The 27,848-nt window shown below is 40.7% G+C and overlaps 1 protein-coding gene across 2 annotated transcripts in view; it reads left to right on the forward strand.

Moving 5' to 3' along the window:
• Positions 1-23,803: 23,803 nt before the first annotated feature.
• Positions 23,804-27,848, forward strand: part of ANKRD55 (ankyrin repeat domain 55) — a 45,543-nt gene continuing 41,498 nt past the window's right edge. Inside the window, exon 1 of one of the 2 annotated variants that reach the window (XM_061469379.1) lies at positions 23,804-24,238. In XM_061469379.1, the coding sequence (XP_061325363.1) occupies positions 24,199-24,238 (40 nt within the window). In that variant the 5' untranslated portion in view covers positions 23,804-24,198. The remainder of the gene's footprint in view (positions 24,239-27,848) is intronic. The other variant, XM_061469378.1, reaches the window with a different exon arrangement.

Here is a 27,848-nt window from a genome sequence, read left to right on the forward strand (position 1 = left end):
TTAATCTAGAATAAACTCAGAAAACACCTTGCCTTTTTCTGGCAAACATCCAACAAATTCTGTAGTGGTACCAGTTGCAGGTTTCTGAGTAAGTTGATATTCATTCATCATAAATCTGCACATAGATATAGCCACACATATCTTCATGTCCACACATATCTTTATGTCCACAATCAACTTGAACACTATTACACAAACTCATTCTGGACTGAAATTAGACATGCCAAATTCTTCATTGTAAGCACTGTGTTTGCTTTTTACATGTAAAACACAGTTCTGGTTTCAGCTTATCAATTACTTTCTGATGTAAAGATCCAGTTAATAACTTTTACACCTTATGGGTGGCATTCATCTTTTTTTTTTACAGCATAGCATCAAAATTTAGATGCAACGTATATGAAATTAAAAAAGGGTGCAGTTGCAAGAATTTGGCCAGGCCCTAGTCTCAGTTCAGTAAGTGTTTGATAGTATTCTTGACATATTAATTGTGGTTTATATTTTGGAAAAGCCATAGGAATCTCTAACCTGAATTTCAGTGTCCAACCCAAACCATTCTGTGATTCAATGTAAAACTGCCCTAACAGGACTGTTGACAGGATAAAAAATCAACCCAAATATCAGAGCCACTGTACAGTGCTTCAAACACACAGGACATGTTTTTGCTGAGGAAAATGCTACAATCTTAAAATGACTGAGAAGGGAGTGTTTCAGCTGCAGCCAAAGCCTTCTTGTAAGTGGGGGGATTCTCAAACAGATGATGGGGCTACACCTCAGGGTCCCAGTGCACACACCACGCCAAGCCAAGGAGCCCAAACAATCATATATCAGCTAAGCCTGAGTCCACTGTGGTTTCTTAACATCATTTTTGCAAGGGTCAGTAACCTCTGTGGGAATGATGGAAGTTAACCTTTTCTCTCCCTTTCCCCAATTATTGTCCAGCTAATGATTAAAGCAACTGTTGGAAAACAGGGAAGATGGGGGTTTCAATCCCTAGGGAATGAGGTGAGCCTAAAGCCCTTTCTGAGGTAGTGCTGCTCTAGCTGGGATGAAAACAGTAGATTTGCAGGTGCAAACATAACATTGACTTCAATTTTCATACTGATTTTTTATTAACTACATATAACAGACTAAGGCAGATATTTTAAATCCAGAAAATACCAACTTAACAATGAGTTTTTAGACCACTTTTCTCTAGGGGTGGCAATACTTGATACAGCAAAGCATGGTGCAGTAGATGTAAAGCATCCCAGATACCATGATCAGAAAAAATCTGAATTCAGGAATGAAAAGTTAAAATGTGTGCAGTGTTTCTTGGACTTACAGGCCTGCTTCACACATCAGTGAAAGGAGCACATTTCATAGTTTATTGCAACTTTGGGTTTTTTCTTCTGAAAAATGACATTACAGGAAATATAAACAGGTTTTTGCAGAACTACTTTAAAATCACTCTTTATCTTTTGTCATATTTTCTAGCACCTATGTTTTATTATAAACAGTACGAGTGGACTTTGGGAAACAGTGTAGAAACAGGAGCCTGAATCCATGAAAGACTGATGCAATGTGCTATGAGGCGCTCTTACGGAAAACTTTGACCTATTTTTGTTTTGCCTTCTTCCACACATAAGTTCATTTTACCTGAGAAAAAGGGCATTTCCTTCCAGTTGTGCTCTGACAAGCAAAGCAGTCTACAACAGTGCCTCAATTTTGAAGAAAATATTCAATGTTTACATTTTGCATATGTTTTTTATAATAGAATTCTCACCACTTTATACTAACACCTTAACACATCCTTACTAAATTTCCACATTCACACAAATCCTGCGAAAGTTAGACATCAAGCTTAGGACTATGTTGAGAAAAACTGGAATAAGCAAGTAAGTGGATTGTCATTGAATTTCTTGGGATACTTCTTTTTCTGGTGTAAAAAAGTAGAGCTGGAAGAGGCAGTACATGAGGAGAGGACCAGACTGAGCAGGATCTGTATAGGGCAGTGAAGTACTCTGTTAAACCAAGCAATGACACTTAAAAAATACAAAAATGATGCAATGAGAAAAAGCTTTTGCAAGATTTGAAAGAAAATAAACATGTGTTTCATTCCACACGTGAGTGCATATGTATGTACATATACATACATAGTACGCCTGAAGAGAGAGAGAGAGAGATTTGGTCCTTGTGCAAATCTTCTTGGCATGCCTATTTCTACAGAGTAAGCAGATATATGAGTGAGGCTTAATATTAGCAAGACAAACCACAGTTGAAAGGTATTCAACAGAGATGTCATGGACACTTGCCAATTACATTTCACTTGTAACTCATCAGTTCCTTTTCCCTTGCTCTCTCCACCTGTCATATCTATTTGTCAGATATCTTCCATTGCATCCACTTCAGTTTGGACACTGACCTTGCAGATAGTTTCAAAAAATTTCTCACATATAAAGCTTTTACATATTTTCTACATCCATCCTGCATGGCAAAATAAGAGAGGCTTTGTAATTTTGGTATCTCACAAATGGTTTAAATTATTTTTACATTATTTGATCCTGTGAACAATTCAAAGAATTATCAGTGTATCTGCTTTAGTACAGTGAAAGTACTTTGAGAGTATGTGTAGTTCATGTATGTGATATCAGGATATATTTCTTGACCTACTTAGACTTAGCCCAGAATTGACAATAAAATAAATTGAAGTAATTTAAAACCAATGTTTCAGATTCTGCTTTCAGTCAGAAATAAAAAAATCTACTCTGATTATAAGTGCATATAATTTTTCAAGCAACATAATAGCAATTATACCAAAGCACAAATAGTTCAGCAGGTAAGAGAGCAAAGATAAAAGTGCTGTCACTAAATACTTGACCATCTGAATTTAGTGGTCAGTTGAAAGTGCCCTGGAGATGTGATCCTTAAAGTCTGACTGTCTTCACTCTGCATGTGTATAATTTACTGGCACTGGTGTTAGCCCTGCAATAGATTGAGGAATGTGTTGCTCATACTTTATTTGTTGACACATACTACTAGGTCAGAAAGGCAGCCACGGGGTGATCTGCCCTGATCTGGAATGCCCTGGAGCGGAGATGTTCCCAGCCAGAGGATGGAGTTGCCTCCTTTTGCAGGTAGAATTTGCAACTCTTGTTGCTAAGACCAGTAAAATTGCCTGTAGCCATGGGCAAGATGTCAGCAGTGTGTGCTGTCACAACCTGACAGTGAGAGGAGTGGAGAGACCTGCACTTTCTGAAAACACAGGAAAGGTTTTACTGCTTTTAGTGGCTTCTGCTCAGGGTACTGAATCCTTTACTTCCTCTCTGAAGGGTGTTTATGCTTCCTTTATGAACACACAGAAACATGTGGATTTGTCGCTGAAATATATTCCACTGAGCTTCAGTAATGGCTCCATTATAGGAAAAATTTCTGCTTCCAAGGGAAGGGGCAAGGCTGAATACATTCTTCTTTACCCTCGATTCTCCCTCATGGGAGCACAAAAATAGCGCATTTAGCCCAGTTCACTTTCAATAACACACACTCACTCCAGCAGACACTGTAGTGAACAAAATGGGAGAACAATGTAGCTGCAACCCCACAACCTTGTCTGAAGCAGGGGGCTGCACTACACCAGTGCCGGTGGTGGGGGAAAGGCTACAGGCCCCATGAACATTCAGTTCTGGTCAACCTCCATCTCAAAGAGGTTTCAAGTGGCTGCAAGCACACACGCATTTGACCATATGCTGGGAGTATATGCAGCACAGATCTTTAAAAATGTGCACATGTATGAGTGGAAAGTGCAGAAAAAGCTTGAGAAACAAAGATGGAGGGCAGCGCAGCTGCCTGCATCCCAGTGCCACACACCAAGAAGGAGCAATGAGCAAGAAAATACCTAGCTGGGGAAAATTTTATTTTACAGGACAATGAACACAACATGAGAAAAGAGAGGAATGCAGATTTTGACAGATAAGTCCATGTGGCTTACAAAATCAGGTTGTAAAGATGCAGGTATGATGCCAGCTGCTTGCCAATTCAGGAGACCCATGCTAGCAGACTACCTTGGTTGTTCGGGACAGGACCTGTGGCTAGTAGTGGAGTCCTGCAGGAGACTTGGATGTCAAGACACAAGTTTTCTCACACAGCACTGCCAGAAGATCCTGTTTCAGAGCAGCATGGGCAAACTTAAATGAAAGAGTAATAATAATGGTTTCTTGGTTGGCAACCAGAACTGACTAATAACAGTGCATTCCTTCCAGCTTAAAGTTCTATTTTGAGGCTAAACCTATCAGGACAGAAGGAAAAGTAATATACTGAGGTTCCTTTTCTTAATTAAATCAGTATTTATGAGTCAATAAAGAGCTAAATTGTTACTTGTAGTGCCAGCACAACACATATACTCATGGAGTCTCCAGGAGAAATGGAGAACAGAAGAACACAACTTCTACAGCACTGCAGTAGGAGTCCATTAGACAGCATGGTCACACTGTAAAAGGTTTGGCTTCCTCCACCTTACCTCCTCCTCCAACACTACCCCAGTCAACTTTGTATCCTCACTTCAATTTCATACTGGTGATGCCACTGCTTCTTTGCAAAACAGTGATCACATTACTTCAGGTACCTTGAAATGAAAACCAAAAAAAGCACATGAAGAATAATCCTGTGGTCCAGAAAACAGCCTGGGACCCAGAGGGCAGCACGGGCAAACAGTGAGATATGTAGTGTGAACATAGCTAGTCGGGGATCTGGTTTAGACCATTCTCTAGCTCTGCTTTATTCACAATACAGACATAGCCAGATAAGAGTCCAAGCCAAAGTAGACCTACTAGGTCACTGACACCAACCCCCGGCAAGCACTGGGAAAAGGTTATGTGGCAGTATTCATGAATGAAGGATGTCAGGCACTAACTGAGAAGCATTACAATAATGGTGATGATGAAAACAATGATGTGGCATAGTAGTGCTAAAAAAAGAAATTATATCCATTTTTTTCAAGTAATCTCTTTACACTTAATCTCTTGTTACTTAGGAAAGGTGACAAAGAGGTAAGTGGCTGGAAACAAAAACTTTTTTTTTTAAATTTGTCTGTTTTCTAGGCTGTTTTCCATTTATATCAAATAGAATATAGTGCAATCTGTGCACAAGTCACAGGCATTTTATTTTTCTTATTTATGATATGCTGTGTCTTTATCAGTAGAACCATGTAGATAAAGAACCTACAGCGAATGGAACTTTAGCTAAAATATGGCATCTGTTTTATGTCAAAGTTATCTGCTTTTACATGTTTGATCTTTCAGCTAGGGGATCAAGGCCAGGATTTTTAATAACTTACACCAGGGAGAATAAAGTCTGATTCTGAGAAAATAGAAGGACATTATTAATTTGTCCTAAACAAACAGTGAGTTATAACAGCTCTTTAATCTGAAGAGGCTAGATTCTGAGCTGGAATGAAGCATCTAAGTGCCAGCAAAATTTGATGAAGAGTGAATAGTGTATATATCATAATTTTTCCTGACATTATTATTTGTGATCTCTAAGAGGACATTCATTGTGCTGAAAGAACTTGAGAGAGACAGCAATTTGTGATCAGTTGGTGCAATTGCAGTATGTTCTCCCCTTTTGAAAGCCTGACTCCTTTTTCTTTTTTTTTTTTAACATTCCGTTTTAGTTTACTCAGTTATTTAATTGTGCTTCATTAATAGGCTTCAACCTGTTAATTAAAAGCAGAATACACATTGGAGCATGCATACCACCAGCCTGTATTTAAGAATAAAAACGTGCAAGCTGTTAATGCCTGGGTGAATCCAGGAGTTACTGTGATTAAGAGAATATCTTAAGGTGAAGATTTAGAATAGCATTTTTATGAATTTTGTAGGCATTTCAGGATTTGCTTAACCATTATTTGATTAAGTATTCTCTTTCATTATAACTCCATGGAATTCTTTCAAGATAGTAAAAGAGCATCAGCTCATGACAGTCGAAAGAGGATACTTAGAGAAAGACATACCAGCAAAATACAATGAACATCTTGTAAAAAGTTCAGAATTACATATATGCAATTCCAATGCATTGCTACCAAAAATGTTACAATCAGACAAAAAACCCTACAATATGACAACTTACAGAAAAAGATATTAAAAAAAAAAAAAAGGAGCAAGAAGTCTTCTTATACTAAAAGAGAATCAAAATGTTTGGTAACTAGGTATGTTAGTACCTATGTGTATTGTATGTAGTGACATACAAGGCATTGTGCTGGTCACTGAGGCCAGTGATGAAATAAAGTATAACATGCAGAACAATAAGCTTTTAGACATTCTGCAAGCAGCATGCATCATATTTCAGTGCCACAAAAGGCACTTTAAAGCCAAGTAGAAACACATTTCAAGGGATATAATAATAAGGCATTCCAATTTATAAAAACCTTGGCAAAAAAAATCAACCAAAAAACTGAAGGCACCCTTAGGCTGGGCATATCTAATGAACTAAAGGCATTCTTTCAAATGAGCCTTATTTGCCTTCAGAGTTGATGACTTCAGCTTCATTTTAGCAAGTTTCTATGTCTTCACGTTTTGAAAAGTCAAACCACAGATGAAATTGCTTCAGATCCAACTGGTATGCTTTGGCTTGTAAGTGCTCCAAGCATACTGAAAGCCAGTTAACTCATCATGCTAGTGAGCGCTGAACAATTTCTTTAGTGAACTTACAGATATGGCTAGTTCCATCAGCTCCAAAATCAGGGAAGCACAGAGAGTACAAATGAAGTTGTACAGAGCATGAAAGGAAAACAGCAATACAGATATATGACACATTAAGGTTCTCAGTGGTATCTAGCAAAATCCAGTTCAGTAAAGGTCTGAATAAGGCAGATTGCTAGTACAATACACAGAAAACTTAAGAAATAGTTCTGCATGCTAATGACAGTACATCACAATGAGCTTGCTAACAAAGTTATGCAGTTATCCAGTTATGCAGAAGCAAGCAATCTAGTTTTGGCAAGCTGATAAAAACAGAGAAATCAGAAATCACTGTTGGGCTAAAATCATGATCAAGTACTTATAAACACAGTATTTATTATAAATACTAAAAACATGCCAAAAAATGTGATAAAATTATGAAACTGAACAAAAACAAGAAGAAGCTCCCAGGTATCTACTGGTGTAAGCCAAGTTTGCCCCTCAGAATTTGAGTTTCACATGAAAACAAATAGCTTATTGACATTGTGGAAATTGTCTTCAGATATTGAAATCCTAGAACTTACTGAATTTATGACAATGTGAAAAGGTGAAGTATATACATGAACTGTGAAAACAAATACCTCCAGAGAGATAAGATTACATTGGCTTGCACTGTAAGCTAAATTTAAGGAAACTTTTATCAAGCTGTTCTGGAAATTCACAATGACTTTCCAGTAGCTGCTTGTATTTCACATGTGACTTCAGTGATAACAGATAATATGCTTTCAAGTGTATTAGTCTTTTCAATAATCTTGCACAACTGACTTAACCTGATTGAAAGGCAAACCTGTATCACCCATCATCATGGATTTTTTTGTCACAGAAACTGGAACAGCACATGACTAAAATATGTTTAAACAAGAATCTGAGAGACAGAGTAAATTAGTTGAGCTCTACATTTCTATGTCTGCACAGTGACATACACCATCAGCCCTCACCAGCAAGTAATCTTCATTAAATCCAACATGGCTGTCTTAAAACGGCATGCTACAGTCATTTCTGAGGTAAATAAAATAGAGACTTCGGAAGAATACCACCTAGCAATCCTTCCATGGCTTTCCTATTTATGTATGTACACACTAAACAATTTAGTCTGTGCAGAATATTTTATTTGGAGCAATAATATATGGAGGGAAAATATTTTTTTTTCCCATAAAGGATTTGTAAAATGATCAAAAATAACAAACCCCATGGTCTAAAGAGACTTATCCAGAGCAGACCTTGAAACTTGTTATTTTAATGTTTCTTGATACTAAAGTATTGCCGTGGTTATGTTAGATATTCTGCCATTTCACACACCATCTCAAGTACTGGGAATCCTAGAACCAGACAATGACAGTTTTCGATGGAACTGAAGTTCTCAGGCCAAATTTCTTTTGAACACGTTTCTTACCGATTGATTAAAACTTTTTTGAGCTGTCTCCAGCAATGTGATACTTGGATCAGCAAGCAAGGGATCAGACAACGGGTACTGAACATTTAGCAGATACCCTGCAAGCATGTCAGCTCTCTTTGCCCTGTGCCCCCTTTTTCTTTTTTTTGTTCTGATTGCTATTTAGTAATGTGGATTTGTCTGGCAGGATTGCTACTCTTTGATGTGCACAGGAAGCAGTCACAGCTGCCTGCAGACAGCCTGTTCCTCTTCAGACTGCTATTAGGTACAGAGGTCAAGGGCACATTTCGCTCACCAACCATTGTGTGCCAAACCTGGAGTGCTTGGGGTTTGCACAGCTTTTCATTTTGGGTAAGATTATGTCAGTGATGCGATGCTGGTTTGCAGCATCTGAGGATCTGCCCTGCTTTGCTGCTACTGTTTGGTCAGGAGGAATGGTAAATATATATCCCCTTGAAATAAAATCAATTTAGCAACCTTCACAAGTCACTAAACCAGATCTACCAGGAGTACCAGACTGACATCTTGCCATTTATGAGTCACAGCCATGGATCTATATTTGCCCTATGGGAACTAGCAGTTCCTATAGAAGCTTGTTTTAATTGAGTGTTTCAATTACAACAGAAGTCTGGTTCACTAACCTGATCTTTTTTTCTGTGACTGTCTCAGAAAGCAGCTGACCTACAACTTCAGTCTCCTTCTGTGAGCATTTCCTTCTGACATAGTAATGTCAGGCACATCCTCAGAGCTATTGAAAAAGAGACACTCAGCCAGTAAGAGCCTTCTGGTAGGTATCGGAAGATGTTTTATTAAAACTAATGTAAACATGGGATTGTTTCAGATATATGTTTTTAGCAGTCTTTCAGGAGCAGTGGTTCACAATGCTTTCAATGTCAGCAACCATGAAGGAAGGAAGGAAAAACCTCCATGAAAACTATTCCGGTTTTGGAAGAGCTGCGGTAGCCAGAGAATGGATTTGTGCTGAAGTGTGAGTGTTTCGTCTGCCCTAGATCAGCACACAGGTGAAATGATTCAGTGAACAGTTACTACTGCCCCATGGCTTGCAGGATTCTCATGGTCACTGTGTGGCAACTGATGTGTGGGTGAAGCACTGAACATATACCATGTCCCTGCATCTGCCTTGAGCTTCCCAGTGAGGCTCCTTCCCTCACCCTGCAGCACTGAACCAACTGTGAAAAGGCATGTAGAAAAGCTGTGGCAGAGATAACAAGAACTGAAAGAGTCGTAGCAGGGGTTGAGCATTAGAGTACCATCTGGGGCTGTCTAATTTCAGCCCAAACAATCTCCTCCGCAACTGCAAGGGTGGGATGGCATAGTTACTCAGGTCAGGCAGGCAGAAAGGAAAGCAGAAGCACAGGCTCAAGTCTGCACATTGTTACAGCAGCCAACAAGATTGTAGCTATGCTATTTATTACTAGGCAGCATTAATGCAAGTGCTAGCTCACATTCTTTCTTAATTACTTTCACTGATGTATCATGACATCTTGAAATCACTCTTGCCTCTGACTGTGTGAACCAGATTCCAGAAACGTGGTGCAAACCACAGCAGCAAACACAGGAAAAGTATTGCCCCTCCCTATCTGAGGTTAAATGAAGCTAAAATATTCTTCACCTTCTCAGGCAAAAGCTGAAAAAAACCTGAGGCCACCAGCATGTACTGAAACTCAAGCACCTCTCAAAGCCTACAGCGTGAGGCTTGGCAGGTTCCAATTAACCTTTTGAGAGGCTTCCAAGAAACACATGCAACTCAGTCCAGGCTTCACATCTGCAATTTTGTTTGCCATGTGTCCCCTGAGACTGGCATTATTAACTTATCAGTATTCTGTATCAGGTGCAACTTCCAAGGCAATTTAGGGATCCTCCACTCTAAAATATGGCAATTGCTAAATGTTTCTCAAGCAATGTTCAACTGAAATGAACGTATTTTGAGGCTGGCTATGCCATCACAAATCAACCAGGAAAAACACCTGTAAATGAATGCATCTGCTTCTGGGGATACTCTTTTACTGGAAAAGCAAGAACAAATCAACAAATAATTTTCAAGGTATCTCATGTGTTCAAACTAAAATATAGTGAAAATGTAAAATTAGACTTTAGATAACTGGGAGGTAATGAGGCTCAGAACTACATTCTTAGCAATGTAGCTGTGCAGCTTTTATTAGGTAAATAAATGTTGCAAACAGTGAAAAGCTAACCAACCACTTTGTACTTGTAGCTCAGAAAGTTGAAAGTGAAGTATTATGACCCCAAATGAAACACCCAGATGAAGATGAGAATGGGTAGCTGGTTTTGGAAAGTAACTTTGTGACTCATGCTACTGAGTCATACAGCAGAGGGTTTATCCGGAACAGATGATGGGTGCGATGACCCCCAGTACATGCCATGTCTGGCAACACTGCTGGTTATTCATACTGTTTCCTCAGGGGTCCAGAGCTGATATGTCAGGAAAAAAAGTAAGATATGCATTACTGTGTGCCATGAATGAGACTTTTAAAAACATATGGTATGATTGCCTCCTAAGTAAATACATAACTCATGCTGCTATCAGTGAAAGAAGAGAGAGCTCCAAATTCAAATGGCCAAAACTGCATCTAAGTTTTGGAGTTTTCCATTTCATGTTTCTGAACAGCTTAAGTCAGGAAGCAGTAGGCAAAGACTTAGGTGGACTTTATGCTTACCTAGCTGTCTGAATGTGGGCTAAATGCTTTGGAAGACACCACACACACACACACAACCCCCCATGTCACTGTATCATCTCCTTCCCCTGTGAATACATAGCCTGAAAGTTTTCATTTCTTCAAGTGGCTGAGGTTATGTTTAATCTCCAGTTCTTTGTCCTCCCTCAAATAGATTTTACAGAATCAATTAGTTTTAGGTAAGACAAATGTACTTTAATTATGTTCTCCTCATACATGTTAGGTTTTATCTAAAAAAAAAAGAACCAATGTGAAGAGCGTAAGGAAATTTTGTGTGCAAAAGTATTTCCTGCACACCTCTGATATTTGTAATTGCCATGTTTGCAATGCTGAGGGTGAAATATTGCTATAATATTATGAGCACAAAAGCTACAATGAGCTACAAGCTCATTCTCATGTGTGTTGTGCATTCAGGCCAGCAGCTAATAGTACTATTATACTGCTCACATAGTAGGCAGAGGCTACATCTTCCACTGTAAGACCTTGTTGTTAATTCCTATGACACTAGAAAAAGGCAGATGTGTTTCTGTCTTATAACTGTGGAAAGGATAAAGCTCAAGTGCTACAAAATCTTTTTTCCATATATTGTGAAACCATACCATGCTTTATAAGTTCCACATGGAGGTTTCTACGGAGGCTTTGGGTTCAGTTGTCAGTATCACAAAGTCAATACCCTGCTATTTTGAATCATTATGATTTTTGTTATGATAACACATAGGAGCCAGGTGCAAATGGAGCACTGTAAGGCTAACTTCTATGCACATGTAGGCTCATGGGCAGACCCTGCTTCTTTAAGCATGGTCTGTATTCAACACAGTAACTTCTCAGCTAATCTTGCATCATTTCTTAGGGTTTTGGAAAGATTCCCTGTGACTTATTACATATACCTCTTTAAACTAAATCCAAATGTCAGTGCCTAGGCTTAACTGGCCTACTCTCCACAAAAGAATGCCTTATCATGGATTATAGACATTAGAAAATAAATGATGGAAAAGACCTATGATATCATCTTGTCCCTCCCATGAGCACAGGCATGTTATCTACACTGTATGTCAGGCAGCTTTGTTCTTTCTAGTTTAAATGACTCTTAGGCTTTCATCAGGCTCCTTTACAGTCTAATTTGTCTTACCATCACAACATCTATTCAGATATTCAGCATACATTTTACTATGCCATGTTTCATTCCAAAACTCTGAATTGTTGTCCTTCCTTCTAAGTAAGGAATCAGGATCTCTTTGTGTTCTGTGTTCTTGGGAAACACAAAAAAAAAATGGACTTGAGTAGACACAAAATGTAAGTGGGTCTCGAGTGCATTCATTGAAATTCTGTCAAACAATTATGATGCCCAGCAGAATGCAAACATCTCCAACTCAAAACTATTCAGAGAAATAAGTCAGTTATTTCTAATAGTTTCTTTAAAATGAACTTCCTCCTTGTAATTTTTCTGTTGGTTGGTTTTTGTTTTTTTTACTGCACTTTGTTCACGTCATCTCTTCAAATTCAGTAGATACATTTGAATATCGTTTGAACAGCAGTTGAATAAATATGATTACTTCTATAAAAGTATGTCTGGTGTGGTTTTTTTTTTCCCTATTAGTGCCTTTTTCATCAACGCGTTTAAAAATCACTTGACGGTAACACTCATACTTGCATTCTAATCTACCCCACAGCACCCTACCTCTGACCTTGGTCTCACACTGTCAGTTGTCCTTCAAAGCATTCTCTGTCATGCACCCACATGCCTTTCTGAAATGTTTAGTGGACACCCACCCTAATTAACAAGAAGTGTTATCTAACTAATCTCATTAGACACCATAATCCTGATTAAAATGTCCAGGCGACCAATGTATAATGGGATGAGTAAGAACACAGGTCCAGAGAAAAATCTGCATTTTTAATTGTCCTCAAAGAACAAAATACTGCTTTTTACTCCCAAAGGCTTTCCACAAATAGCATTACCTAAAAAGAAACAGGAAAATTTACAAAAGATTTTAGGCAACTGCACCATATTATACACCCTCAATAGCATTTCAAATAAGTGCATTATGTGTTAGACATCAATTGTACACATATATTAGGTTGGCCACTATATATTTGTGGCTAAATGTATATGGGGAGAAGGTTGTGTACATATGTGCATACATACATATATGTAGGCTAGCTGCTGTGTTTATGCGATTTAAGCACCCAAGAGAAAGAACTATTGACTGGAAAATGAAATTAGTAGCATCTTTCATGCAACTAAAAAGATTGAAGCTTGAGGAGTGCTGTATCCCATGAAACAACTGCTATAGTCTATCCCCTTCACCTCTTGCCACTTTGGCTCTTCTTCTTTTGGCATTGTGAACATATGCTGTCTGCTACACACAGTGTGTGGCCAAGTAGACATATTTGCTCCACCTCTGGTAACAGTTCTATGAAACACTGTCTTCCCTACCCACAGCAAAACATGGCAGCAGATTGCACAAACATGGTCTTGCTGTAAGCTAGAATTAGCCATTGTTTGCTAAGCAATTTTAAGTATGCTAAACTTTCTAGCCTCTTTGCAGTCTAAGAAAGAACCTTATCTTTTCTCCTTTCTTGAGTATCCTCCCACTAGAAGAAAAGTAAACCTGCTCTAAGGTACTTCAGAAGCCTTTCTGGCATCATGACAGATACTCATAGCAGGACTACAACCTCTGGCTGCTATTTTTCATTTGTTTTAGTAATTACTGGCCTAAATTCATCACTGACAGAACTTCACTGATTCAGCAGCAGACTCTCCCAGGTAAATCTATCCTCCAAGCTTAAGCAGCTGCTGTACCTGCTCTAGCTCAGCTCTTCATTGATAATGTTGTCCTGAGAAAAATCTCATAGATATCTCTATCCCACGCCACCTGCTACACAAGTATTTATTTCAGCAAGGCATTTTCATATTTTCCTTCATTTTATCTCATTTCATGGTTCTTAGTTGTAAAAATCTGACAGACAAAAAGCATTTGTTTCTAGTGGAAGAAATCACCATTTTGCTGTTCTTCACTATTGCAGACATCCACCAAACATGAAACAACTCCACTACCTGCTGTCTGAGGCAAAATCTGTGTAAAAAGAGCCAGACCCAGAACCTCAGAGGAATGTGGATCCTTGAGCACTGCTGACAGAGATCTATAAAATAAGAAATACTAGAGACAGCAAGAATTACTGTTTCTGAATGTACAAGATCACTGGGCACAAGAAATTTAACCATGTAATTTGAGATGATGTAGAAGACAAAAGCATATGCAAGATCAATAACAACAGACAGACTGATGAGCAAGAGGTCTACTGACTACAGTTATCATCTGTGATCATCTGGACACAGCCTCCACCACAGGCAGTCTTTGAAGCACTGACTGCTAGAAACTAGAAGGTCACAGTAGAGAAAGGATTTTCTCTATCTGCTTTGTTCCTACACTTGTAACCACCTGCTGCTCACTGTTTCTGAAGAGGCACTGGAGCAGATGGCCTACTGGTCTCATAAATATTGTAGATCCTGTAGCATCCATGAAGATAAAGGCCCCAGTACGTTTGTCATCATGTACTATGGATTAGACCTCATGAAGACCCTGCTCTGACAAGGTGTCCTTCCAGACAGTCTCTCAGCAGTTTTATTAATTGACCCAGTCTGTGGTTTTGATATTAGTTTTAGACAATTGTTCCTGGCTGTAGAGTTTTGATGGAGTGATTTAGCATGGCCCCACATGGGCCGAGTTATAAATCTCCCATGGATTAAGCAGAGATCACTACAGCCATGGAGTGGATTGGAGAGACTGCACAGCTGCTCCCCTTGCATGTGACATGAAGCATGTGCCACACAGGGAGCGGGGACAGTGTCCTTCCCCTTTCCCACAAATCTCCTCCTGGATTAAGCAAGTTCAGTAAAAGGTTGTCTATAATCTGGTTTTATTCCATACACATTTTTTCCTGTCTGAGTCCACTGCAGTAGCTTTTTCGGTGAACTTTCAGTTACAGTAGTGGGCTTCTAGCTGAACATTGGAAAAGGCCCTATGGCATGTGTGGAAGTACAATGTGTGTGTGTGCATGATTTAGCAAATCTCAGTAGGCAAATACTGTAAGCTACTTGTTGCTCATCTAGTTTGAATGATCATCTAAGGGCATTACATACAACAAAATTTACTTGCTAAAATGCTTCCTGGACATTGAAAAGCTTCAGCTTTGCTTGCATAAATTTAAATCCCTGCATGGTCAGAGTTACACTAAAATATTTATGTGCACTTATCACTTTTGGAAAAAAAAAACAAAAACCTAAAGATACTCAAAAAGTGAAAAATGACAATTTTAGAAAAGCAGAATAATAAAGACCAGCTAAAATATCTCATTTTTCTATAGACTCATGACATTTTTATGATTTACAGACATAACAATTTCATGTTCATGCAGCTGTCAAGACAGTAGTGCATTATAACCAACCTCACAAGCCACAGCAAACCAACTCTGAAATAGAAAAAAGACATTGCAAAGGGCTTTCCTTACTAATACACCAAATTGAATCCTAACACAAACAAATCAAACGTGCCTTTTCACATACCTAAAAATATCTTGGCCTGTTCTGTAAGACTCACAGTTTCTAAAAAAGATGATATTTCTTATATTTACTTTTCTGCAGTCCTATCCAGTCCTGATAATGTTATAATAAATAGTTTAGGACTTACAAATGCCAAAGTGACTCTGGACAGGAAAATAGAATCTATACAACATGTGAAAGTACTATAATTTCAAAATAATTCAATAACAGAAATATGTTCAAAGAACTTTAAAACACTTCTGCCTTAGTCAGACAGAGAGCAAATCACAAAACCATTTTTAGTTTCACATGTTTTTTTCGGGTTGTTCAAGTTGCTTTGTGAAGTATCCAAAAGGTGTGAAGGGTTGTTTATTTTTAGTGCCTAAATTAGTGAGAAAGCCATCACAGCCTTTTTGCAATTCCCTCTACCCATTGCCTTTCTGCTGCTGAAGACCACAGCACTGCCCCAAAGCTGGCTGGTTGAGACAAGACCATGCTGCACACAGTGGATGCTTTGAAGCAGTGAGGGCAGCATGGTACAGAGCCCATGGGCAGGCTGCTGATGGGCTCTTACCCCCATACCCCACCCACCAGCCAGCAGTGAGCACTGAAGGAGATCAGAAGGGTGAGCAAGCATCCAAAACAAGAGACACACAGTCTGACAGTAATGAAAAGCAGAATTAATGGGGTCATGGGCAACACTCACTTTCCTTTATATACTTCCCTGATGTCCTGAACATGCTGTTGACATTTCAGCTCGGTGAAGAGTTTGTGCAGGCAGGCAAACACGTGTGATTCAATAGCCCCTTCATACAAAAATCACACTTCAGCACAGCCCTAGGGTAACGCTCGGGATGAGGCAAGCCTGGAGGAGTGGGTTCTCACTGAGCACTTGCTGGGAGCCAGGGCTGGCTGAGGGCCTGCACTCCTTTTGGGGTGGCTGCACAGCCACACTGCTGCCCTGGCATGAACCATCCCTGACACCTCCAGCTGCCAGTAAGCCTGCCAGCCACTCACTTGTCCAGGCCAGGTTGGGCCTGAACACATGGCATTGCCAACACTGACAGTTTCTGCCATGAAAAACGCCTTCCCAGCCAGCTGAGACAATGCAAAGACATTTCCTTACCAGCAATTTCCTTATCGTCTCCAAAGAAGCTGTGCACATTCACCTTTTGCTTAAATACCTATTTTCACTCTTTTCCAAGAGCTATTTTTACTTCAAGCCCACCTAACCAGAGTTAAAAACATTCTCCTCTTTCTGAAAAGAATTAGAAGCTCCATGCTTGTTCAAGCTTTGGGTCAGGATGCCTAGCACAGGCTCTGCAGGGCAGGGAGGAAGCCATGGGATTTCACCTGTTGCCTATTGTATCATGGAAAACCTGACACAATGTACAGCACTGCATTGCATCCCAGGACTGGTGGCACAGCCCCCTGTGCAGGCACTGCATCCTTTTCAGTTGAAATAGCTTGAGGTACCCTTGGCACCTCCTCTCATCTACTCTCATGCTCCTACTCCTGCATGTTTATGTGTGTAACCTGTCAATTACTTCTGACCAACATATATAGAGGCTTACATTACATTTGTAGAGGAAAAGTTCCTGCTTGTGCTTATTTTTTACATGTATGTAAGTGAGATACAGTGGAAAGACACTCCAAGCTGAAAAATGTGTGACTGCATTAGTACAATGCTGGGCTTGAGCTAACAAACCAGGCTTGTCTTTGTGTCAGAGCACAAATCGAGTGAGTCAGTGCCTGTCCATCATATGCAGAATAAACACAGAGTTTTCAAGTGGTCCCAAAGAGTTTCCAGTTTCTCTTGCCAGTTAAAGTATGCACATGGTTTAAGGCCACACTTTGACCCACTTGGGTGGCTTCATAATCTCAGGAAAGGTCCCCTGAAGTTCAAAAATTACTTCATATAAAAGCCACTTGTCAGCAGCAAAATATGTTTTCTACATTCCTGTTGCACACTGATTCTACCTCAGTAAGAAATGAGCAGACTTTACAACAGCTCTCCTGCAAACATCCACTCAAGCATTTAAAAACACATCAGTTCTGTGTACAGAATGTGTTCTGTGATTTCTATAACTAATACATATTATTACATTATTATTTCCAGTAAACTGGAACAGCAGAACCTATGAAAGCAGACTGCAGCAGAACACAGCCATCTCCCAGTTTTGTATTTAACCAGTAAGGCCACCCTTGCTCGCACAGCCAGGATATCGAGTGACCAAGCACTAGCCTACCATGGCCATTTGGAAGTCATTTGCTAGTCCAAGGACTGGTAGCCAGGTCTGAGACCCTGCTCTGGCCTTCCAAGTGACCTCTACAATGTACTTCACCTCAACAACTTTTTCTACCTTTTTATGTCTTTTCTAGGTAGGCTGGAAATCCTTGGCACCTCAGGAGAGTTTCAGGTTGTGTTTCAGCCCTGCCTGACACCATGGGAGCACAGCGCTTGGTTGGCCCTCCCAGGACTACCATAATTTCACAGTAATTACAGTTGTTCCTGTAAAGGTGGAGGGGGCATCCATAAATTGGTCTTCTAACTCTGGGAACTATCCTGACTACATCAAAGCACTAATAAATGCTGTTGCAACACAAAGTCCTGCTGCACTGCAGATTTAACTGCGCCTTCAGCAGAGGTAGTAATGTAAGTCTTAAAAGGATACATTTTGCTCAATTGTGGTTGGCTTTCTTCTGAGCCTGCCTCTGGTGCTGTGGACTGCTCAGTGCTTAACTTCAAATTCTGACCATGAGTACACTACACATATTGAGCTATGAATTAAGCGTTAGCATTTTTGTTTGAGTTTCATTGGCACACAGTTAAATTGCACTTCTGTCTAAGTATAGTAATACCAAACTACGGACCTATGTCCCCCATTACTACTGAGCACTTGTCAGCTTGCAAGCCTGAAGTAAAGCTCATAATCTGGGTTGACATATCAACATGAGTCCCACATATGCAAAGAATGCAAGACTAAACCCTTCATGCCACAATTAGCAGTTTGCATGTTACAGACACCTTTTTTTCTTTTTATCTCATATCTGGGGCTTTAGCATATCTTGGCAATGAAATGTAAAAACTGCTAATCAAAGACCTTAATGGACATATGCCTTCAATTACCCCAAACACAAAAAACCCAGAAGTCATGAGCAAATTCACTCCACATTACACACCTCACTGTAATCACACTGAAGAGGGTCAGAGGAGTAGCTTTTGCAATATTATGTAGCTGTTAAATGAAACTGGAATTGTTAGAACAAACATGATACAAAGATATGAGTGTGGGATTTAATCTTGGTTTTGCCCTCTGACTTCCGCATTAAGAGGCAGAGAAGAGATTCAAATAAAAAGGACTAGAAGGAAGGTGTATGCTTTCTTGGCTCTTTGCAGAAGACTATATGAAGTGTGGCTGGCTGCTTTCAGTGTATTGTAAGCACTAATGAGGAACAGAGGAGGCTTGTGTGATAAAATAACCCTATAACAAATAAATAGATTCCTGTCTTTTCTACAAACAAAGTTAACTAGACTGGATATATTTTGCCTTTCATATAGTATGAAAGTGCTTGGAGGCAGGGGATGAACAGTTTCTTTTTTAAGCAGTTTCTCCAAGAATTGACTTGTCACCCAAATTCCCTGTTTTCTGTATCCTTGCTTCTGGTTGGATCTGGATGTGTGTCCCATTGCAGAGCCTGGACACAGCCACAGTTACGCAGGTAGTGCTCCCACAGTTGCTGACATTCCCTCACTAACCTGGTTTTGGGTGTCTTAACAGGAAAACCTTTACAGCAAACACATAAAAGCAGAATGGTGCCAATACCTTTGAAAAGACACTCGCATCCATCAGGTATTATAACTCTGAATCCAGTACAAAGATGAGCTGACTTAGCTGTCCCAGCAAGTCAGAGGCATGGGGAGATGGATTCCCAACGTGTACATCCCCACCCACTGGGGAAGAGGTAGCTGCCTTCTCCTGATTCAGGGCTGCAATGGGTGACTCTCCCTTCTCATTTTAAACATAGACCAGTCAGTCTGTTTTGTCCTTATGATTCGTTGTTCTTGATAATGTTTTCAGTCCACCTATAATTTGCTATCTTTCTTGTTTAAGATAGAGCATTTTGGAGCCAAAGAAGTAAAAACATGCTATCTTTCTTGTTTAAGATAGAGCATTTTGGAGCCAAAGAAATAAAAACACATGTTAAGCTTTTCCTGTATTTTACCAATGCAAATTTAGTGTCACAAAGGTTTACACCAAGGCTTTCAAAGCTTACCATTCATAGATGATTAGTCATGCTCTGTACTGTTATTCGATATCTGGAATGGCACTTCATTAATTTGAAGACATTCTTAATGCACTGCATAATGTCAGAGATTACCGGTTTCCCACAAATGAACTTTTCTTCCTCCACTTAAAAGGATTTACTAGAGAAACAATGCAAGCGTCTCTACTTAAGAGCTGCTTCTGCGGGTTCAAAGACCCAAGTGCTGATCCCATCCCACCATCTACCGGAACTCCGCAGAATCGCAGCACTGCCTTTGAGATTGCTCTGCAGGACACTACCTGAAAAAGGCTGGAGACTAGGGCAGTGCTCAGAGGAAGTATCAATACACACTTGTCCTGCAGTTAGCCAGACAGCTGCTGATGAGAGCTATTTAGACCCTGCAGTTATCTGGCTAAGTGAACTTTTGATATGACCTGGAACAGACACCTTTTTGTCTCTTTGTTATCTTGTACAATAAAAAGTAATAGATTTTTAAAATAATAAAATAATGGAATAAAAACATAAAAATAAGAAAACAAGGATTTGCACATAGGTTACCCTTTACCAGTGTAATACCACGAATGTGTCATGCCCCACCTCCTGGTATCACATAGGGGTGTGTACACAGAAGACACACCTTGACTCTCCTGGCCGAGCACAAACCCCCACTCACCCCATCTGCTTCTCCATATGCACATCTGGCTTGCCCACTCTGCCAGGCTCTTCAAACCAGCCTTACACCATACCAGAGGTACTGAACACAGTTTTAGACCTGAAAATATCATGAGAAAGTCTTTGGAGGGTAACAAGAAAAGCTACAGCACGGCAAGGGTGATAAACTCAGTGTGAGACTTCCCACTCCTTCTGAAGCGGGCACAATCAGTCTGAGAAAAAGTATGAATTCGGTTTAGTTAATCACAAACCAGTTATCATCTGGGAAAACAGTACCTGTAAAACCAGTTGCTGTTTAACAGCCCTACTCCAATTACAGAATGGACTCTCAGGTGTGATTGGCTTGCTGCTAAAATTGTCTCACAGCTGCTAGGATGTCCCAATAAATCATACCATGGGAGATGCCCTGATCCTGTTGAAGTTAAGGACAAAAAATAGTATTGACTTAGCAGAGGAGGTATTTCGCTTTATGAAGCAACACATCCTCACTTTGTCTTGAATTTCACATGGGAACCTCTAAGGTGTAGCTGTAACTTTATTCTTCTTTCTCAAGTCACTCTTATTTGCTGAGATTTCAACACAGATTTTGTCCATTTAGGTGTACCTGTATCAGTCCTCACCAGAGAGCACAGCTGAATCCTGCTGGCTAGGGCTCTGACCTCTCCACACGTCTGAGCTTGGTACTAGCACTCCCAGCACTGAGGACGGAGCTCCAAGTCCAATCAGGAGTCAGTCTATATAGCATGGTACTTTAAATACTTTATAATCAATTTATTATTACTGGATTTCATTGGGAACAGAAAGCGAAAGTTGATGGTACCTCGGTTCATTTTGACTCCCATTCGCTAGATGATATGCCTTACCAGGCAATACTGAGGCTTGCAACACACCCGTGAAGAAAGCAGGGAAACAAACGTTCAGGGGCTGCGGCTGCTGGCCTGCGGTGCGGGCTGCTGGCAGGGCTCCTTACAGATGGGGGCACTGCTGCTCCAGGCGCTCTGCGGAGGCACAGCATCCTTCCTGCAAAGCTCTGGCTGTGCCAAGGTGAAAATGCACGCAGAACCCTTGCCCACATGCGCCGTCTTCTGCAGGGGCAGCAGAAGAGTAGATGTGTAAGCTGGGTCTATGCTCATGTTGGCAATGCGGCACAGAGCGGGTGCTGTCTGCCAGTTGGAAGCGCTCGGTAAGATCTCTCGGTCTCTGCAATGCCAGCCGTCAGCCCTGCTCTGCACCCCTGTAAATAACATTTACATAGCATTTGAGTATATGTTTTGCCCATTCTCTGTCGTCTCACCACAACTTTTGCATTCACCTAATGAAACAAGTTAGAAAGAGGAGAGTTAACTACCTGACATACAGTCAAATGCCAATGCACTGGCAAATGTGGGCAAACAAACAAAACCACAAAGAAAAACAGTGTTTCTGATACTTGCTTTTTGTAATTTTTCTATACCAGGGCTTCCTCCCACCAAATGCAACCCCAAAAAAAACAGCTACTGCTGACAGCATAAAAATTCAGGAACACTGCTTAAATTAAAGAAAAATGTAAATTAACAAATTAAAGCTGTCATCTTTACCTGCTTTAACAAATTAGAGCTGTCACCAGGATCTACCTCTTTTTTGGGTTAGTTGTCCATAGCCAGGGTTGTTTTCACAGCCACTGAGCACAGGCGGTCCTGATGAATTTGGAGACATCTCCTTCAACCCTTCTAAAGAAGAAATAAAAAGATACTTCCAGAAAAATCAGTTACTCAAGTCCGGCTCCCAAATCTTGGGGTTTCTGGCAACCTCTGAACTTTGACGTGTTCACCATAGCTGAGACACACAGCTGTGTTCACATGGTGCTTGTACCTACATTGGGGAAAGCTGTTTTGCTCAAGCACTGGCCTTGCTTTTTTTCTGATGGATGTAGAGGACAGAAGTTACTGACCTTCAAACACATTTTGTCTTCATGGGCTGTGGACACTTATCTCAGAAGAGGTGCCTATCTTTCCTATAGCTGAAGGCAGGCTGAGCCCTTGGCATATGCACACAGTGCTATAATGAGTATTCTGTTCCCTTTGGGACCCATGAGGAGTCAGCTGCATACCTGAGTACCTGGGTGTTTCTCCCCAAAATTACCTGGCCTCATACCTTCAATGCACCTCATGCCCAGGCAAATGCACTGCAAGAGACTGGACCAGTAATCTCCAAAGCCCATTGCTTCCATCTCAGGAGGACAGGTTAAACTGTGAGCATTTAATTGATCAAACTAGATAGGTACAGTTAGAGCTGACCATCTGCATAACTAATACTCTGTTCACAGATCACACTTGCTACATAGTGGATCCCTCCTTAATATAAAAAAGGCCTGAGGTGATCCATAGCATAAACCAGTCAGCAGCAGGGAAATGAAACGGAGCCAGTCTCTGGCTCCAGTCCCACCACATGCCTCTCCGCAGTTAAGGACACTTGAGCAGGTCACACCGCCACATTTTTGAGAATTTCAGCTGTGATATGTCATTTAACGCTGTTGAGGCTGTGTTCCTTCCTGGACCCACTATCTATTCCCAAACACATCATTTAGATTAAGGTTCAGCAGCAGATGCTTGGGATGTGAATCAGCTCCAGATACAACTCCTACAGTGTCCAAATGTACTTTATATTCCTAACACCTGTTGTAGTCACAGGAACTGGTCAAAACATCAGTACAGAATAAACACAATGAGTAAAGTCTAGGGTCTTCTTATGCTGACCAAACCTATGGTTAGCTTTAGTATAGATCTTGTTTGTACTTTGAGGTTCAAAAGTGTCTAGCTTTTTTGAATTTTTGCATATTTGTTTGCATTATTCTACAGTAGTTATGTGTTTCTTCCAGTGCATCAGTGCTAAGCAGAATTGTTCTGTTCCTCCCATCTACCAACCCCTAGGCACCGCCGGTGACCCACTGCTCCAGGTGAATTCCAAGTCAGCCCATTTATTTTTATTTCTCCCACAGAGACAACCCAGCTAAAAGCAGAGCTCACAAGAGTTGTTCCCTTCCCCCCCCCCAGCCCTTTGCAGTAGAGTCTGTGTCCCAACTTAGGGAGGCAGAGGCCCAGTCAAAAAATATAGGGTGGAGGTGTTGGTCAACTGTCAGTTTGGCAAAACTAGGTTTGGAGCATCCACTGTGAACTATTATACCTATTGCACTATGCTGTTGGAGCTATCACTATGCACTTCAGCCATGGTAATGTGTTCTCAATTATTATCCCTTCATGAAACGTTGTACTTTAACTGTAACTGGATGGCACTAAACTAAGGTAGAAAGGGCTTGTTAATTTGGATTCTCTGTGCAGGTGTTAATCAGGAATTGGGTAATCTCTGAAAACATCACTTCACAAGCCTTCCTCAGACACATACTGACAGCACAGTGGTACAGGCAGCCTGCCCACAGGGCTGTCGGTGAATGGAGCACATGCCACTTGGCTGGCACAGCAAGGATGTCTGCATCCAAACTGCGCTGGCAGCTCTGCACATGCTCTGTCTGACAGCCCAGTCCCACTCACCCTCTGAGGCTTGTTTTCTACGGGCAGAGCTCTGCTGCTGAGGCTGGGTAGCTGCAGCATCTCTCAGAGCCGCTTACAGGCAGTTTCACTCACTGAAGCTAAGACGTTTTTTCAGAAGCTCAGCTAAGCTTCCAGGGATCTCATTTGAAGAGGGTGCATAGCAAACAGAATATACCATTCCCATTAGGATAGTGATAATGTCCTTGCTTTGACAACAATCTTCAGTGGTAAAGCAAGTTCAATTCTCTTACAAGAAGACTGGCGACAGCTATCATTGCATTATTTACTGTTATATATGGGATTCTTCCCTGAAAACCCTGGAGATGTCATTTGTGTGGTCTGGTTGTAAATAATGAGATAGACCACAATGGATTTCAGTACCTCATCAGTGTTTGATCAGCACAGAGGTAAGTGACCTGCTACTAATTTCAAAATCTTCTGGTCTTCCCATGCCTCCCATCAAACTCACTAGGATTACTTGACAGAATTAATAACAACAATTTTTTGGAAAAGATTAGGTCTCACAGAGATTTATTTTGGTTACATGTGAAGGAATTTCTTTATTCAGATTTAGACATGGGTATTTCAGCCTATTGCTACAGTATTTTCTTTTTAAATAATTTTTTTCAGCAGAATAGTAAGAGCATCAAATTTCTTTTCTGCTTAGCATCAAAAGATATATGTATAAATTTATATTAGATATTGGTCTTCATGTCTATGGATATATATAAAAAAAAATGCAATATTAGCAAACAGAGCAGTTTAAAATGGAGTAAAAATTTAAGAAAAAAATATTTTCCCAAGTTTACTAGTTTGTGTACATTGAAAGAACTAGATGCTGTCAAGTGATCAGCTTTGCTTCAGGAAATCTTAGCTCTATAGGTAAGTACTGCTGTAACTGTGAATTTAAATTATTTTTTAAATCCCCAACATGAAGATTTTCTACATGGTAAGGTTGCTATGGAAATACAAATGTCCCTTTGTTTTCTGTTTTTTAAGTTAAATGTTTGAATTTCATGTTTGCCAGTGCAAGCTTTTGTGTCTTACGGCTTAATCTACTCAGAGGAACGCAGTGGCAGTCCTTTTATGTTCCCAAAGCAGGTAGCTGTCATTGCTTGTTTACATGTGTTCTAACAAATCTCTCTTTCAGTCAGCTTGCCAAAATGATTTGTTTGCAGGGGCTACAGTTTCTCATGCATGCCTGCAAAGTGTCCGAGCTGACATAGGTGCTTGCCTATGGTTGTACTTTTGAGCTTGCCTATGCTTCTTTGGTGTACCCAGAGTAAACACACTCCACGTAGAGCAGTGGACTTAAAGCTGCCTTTCAGCCACAGTAGTGCTCAAAGCCTGAAGCAAGTCTTGAGAGCACACCATCCCAGCCAGAACCCCACCCTGAGCAGACAGGGAGCAGTGGGAAGCCATCAAGCAAAACTGAGTGACAAAAGGCAAAAAATCCTACCAGCAAGGATAAAGGAGAAAGGGAAATGCAACAGGAGAAGGGGGATCTGTACTGCAGGAATAGAGAGAGGTGCCCCAGGGTCATGTGTGAATCACATATGGAGCATTTTCCCAAGCAGGACAGAGGTGTGGGGATGACTGAGCTACTGCAGCTCCAAACAGCCATTCTAAAACTCTCTGTCTGCATGCACCGCGAGTATGCTCTGTGCCACACATCGACCCTGCAGTGCTCAGACTGGGAAGGGAGAGGGGAAATCCTGAACAGTCAGTGCTAGGGAGATGGCTGCCAGGGAGCCAGTGGCAGTGATGCTGGGAATGAGGCTGGAATGTGATCAGGGCTGGGGAATGAGAAGTCAAGTCTTCAGATGGATAAGGGGGCAGAAAGCAGTTCAGGAGACCACTGACCTTAACCACCATATACGGATAGAAGTAAAAGAGAGAGGGGGCAACATACGCCTGTACTACCCTTGCTACTGATCAGCAGCCTTTTCTGCTGTCAGGCCACTCTCCATACTGACCTATCCTTATTCCTGTCCAGCATCATCTCCAGGCCCATCTTACACTCCTCTCATAGCACCTCCACAGCAAAAGAGTCCCCTCCAGATAAACTCGCCATCACCACCACACCAGGGATGCTGGCTCATTAGATGATTTGTGACTTACTGTTTGCCTTCCCTGACAGCTGTGCTGTGTGGGAGGTGGATGGAGAGCAGGAGCAAGCAGTAAGCAGTAATGGGACAGTGAAACCACTGGTTATCATGCAAAGAAAGTGCTATTCAAAATATACAGCCTGTGGTGGATTTTATCTGAACAGCATGTTAATGTCTCATTACATTACTGATTCAAGTAGGCACAATTTTTTTAGTAAGGAGAAAGGGAGTATCTTTCATTGGAATGATTTATAACAGTGAAAGAATACACATGAATGAATGAATGAATGATCATCATTCAAACACACCAGATAAATCTGTCGGTCCAGTAAAGCAATTCAACCCTCCCTACAAACCTTTCTTCACCCCAAACATCAGAAAACTATCCCAGTTACAGATCAAATGAACAGCATCCCAGGCTTGAAAAGCATACTGTCTCTTTACAACACTTCCTATATTACAGCTCATTAAAATAATACCTACCAGTATTGACAGCAGAGCAAGTTATAATTCTCAAAAACTGCACTTACCCACATCCTTCTGACCCTTGACACTGACATGCTGAAATCAAATAAACTGCCTAGTATTGTGTGCTACTGATGAGCTGTGGGAAATCACATAAGGCATTTGGCTACCGGTGGAAAGAAGACTTATAGGAAAGAAGGGAGTAAATAATATACACCAATATTTCTCCTTCACAATGAACATAAATTACACTGTATTATGGCCTTCTGTTTTCCAAACCTACTGTTTTAGCAAGGTCGAAATCAGTCATTGTCAAGACCATGTAAAATCAGCTACAGCAAATTCCAGTGCAGGAGAAAGCACACACTTACATACCTCCAATGTGCGCTTTGTAAAACAACACATCAGCCGACACAGCAAATCGTGTAAAGCATGCATTCATCACAGGAGAGTCTGAGAAGAATTAATTTCACAAGCTGTGTAATTTCATTGCTCTGAATCCTGTGATCATTCTGCTTGTATCTTTATATAAACCCTTTCCTAACCAAAATTACTTTGCCTTCAAGGAATCACGTACTTTCAAAATATTGCACTTTATTTCAGATAAATTGGCTTTTAAGATTGATTCTGGGGATTGTAGCTACAAAAGCTGTCACAACCTGTATGTCATTTGGTCTATTCACTAAGTTTCTTCTAGATCTTTCTATGCCACTGTTGTGCTAGCCTGCAGTTTCTCTCTATCCTTGCTCCATACATGGGCTCTCAGTCGGACCTTCTGCCTTCCTGAAGCTGACAGCTTCCTTTTACCAGTAGCACAATAATTTTGCAAAATAAAATATAAATGTATCTGAGATGGCACCAGTATTCACTGGCATTTACAGAACTGCAAGACAATAAATGAAGTAATGCTAACACATTTGAGGATGGAGAGTCAGGCATTTGGCTACTCACAGTCCCTTTATCCCACTTAGTGCTGATTCCCCAGTCACAGCTGAGTTCCCCAGGAGGTTAAGCTCACAAGTGCTCAGTACCTCACTGTCACCTTCTGCAGAACACCCATTCTGCATGCCCAGGGATGTGTCCGCAAAATTAAACAGCCTACAAGCTTTGTGCCTATGCCCCCTTATTCCTTGTTGGGTTAAGCTGCAGGAAGATGAAGCAGGAGAAATTACATCCTGGCATTTCCTACTCCCTGCCATCTGAAGCATCAGAATGCCACACATCTATCTTCCTCCTTGCCTCCTACACAAAGCCACAAAGGTCATGTTCAAGACACCCTACTTGAAATCATGTCACCCTATAGAAATTGAATTAGTGTCAGTCTACCTTATGTCAGATGCACAATATGGGTGCCCATCAAGTCCTCCTGGCCCAGTCTTCCTCATCAGCAGGGTGACAGCCTGGTTCTTCTGCCTTTTCTAGCTCTGACAGCTAGGATTCACAG

This window comes from Pezoporus flaviventris, unplaced genomic scaffold, assembly GCF_033815535.1.
Source record: "Pezoporus flaviventris isolate CSIRO_AGI_PZ_B2104156 unplaced genomic scaffold, CSIRO_AGI_Pfla_v1 ptg000057l, whole genome shotgun sequence".
NCBI classification, from domain to species: Eukaryota; Metazoa; Chordata; class Aves; order Psittaciformes; family Psittacidae; genus Pezoporus; species Pezoporus flaviventris.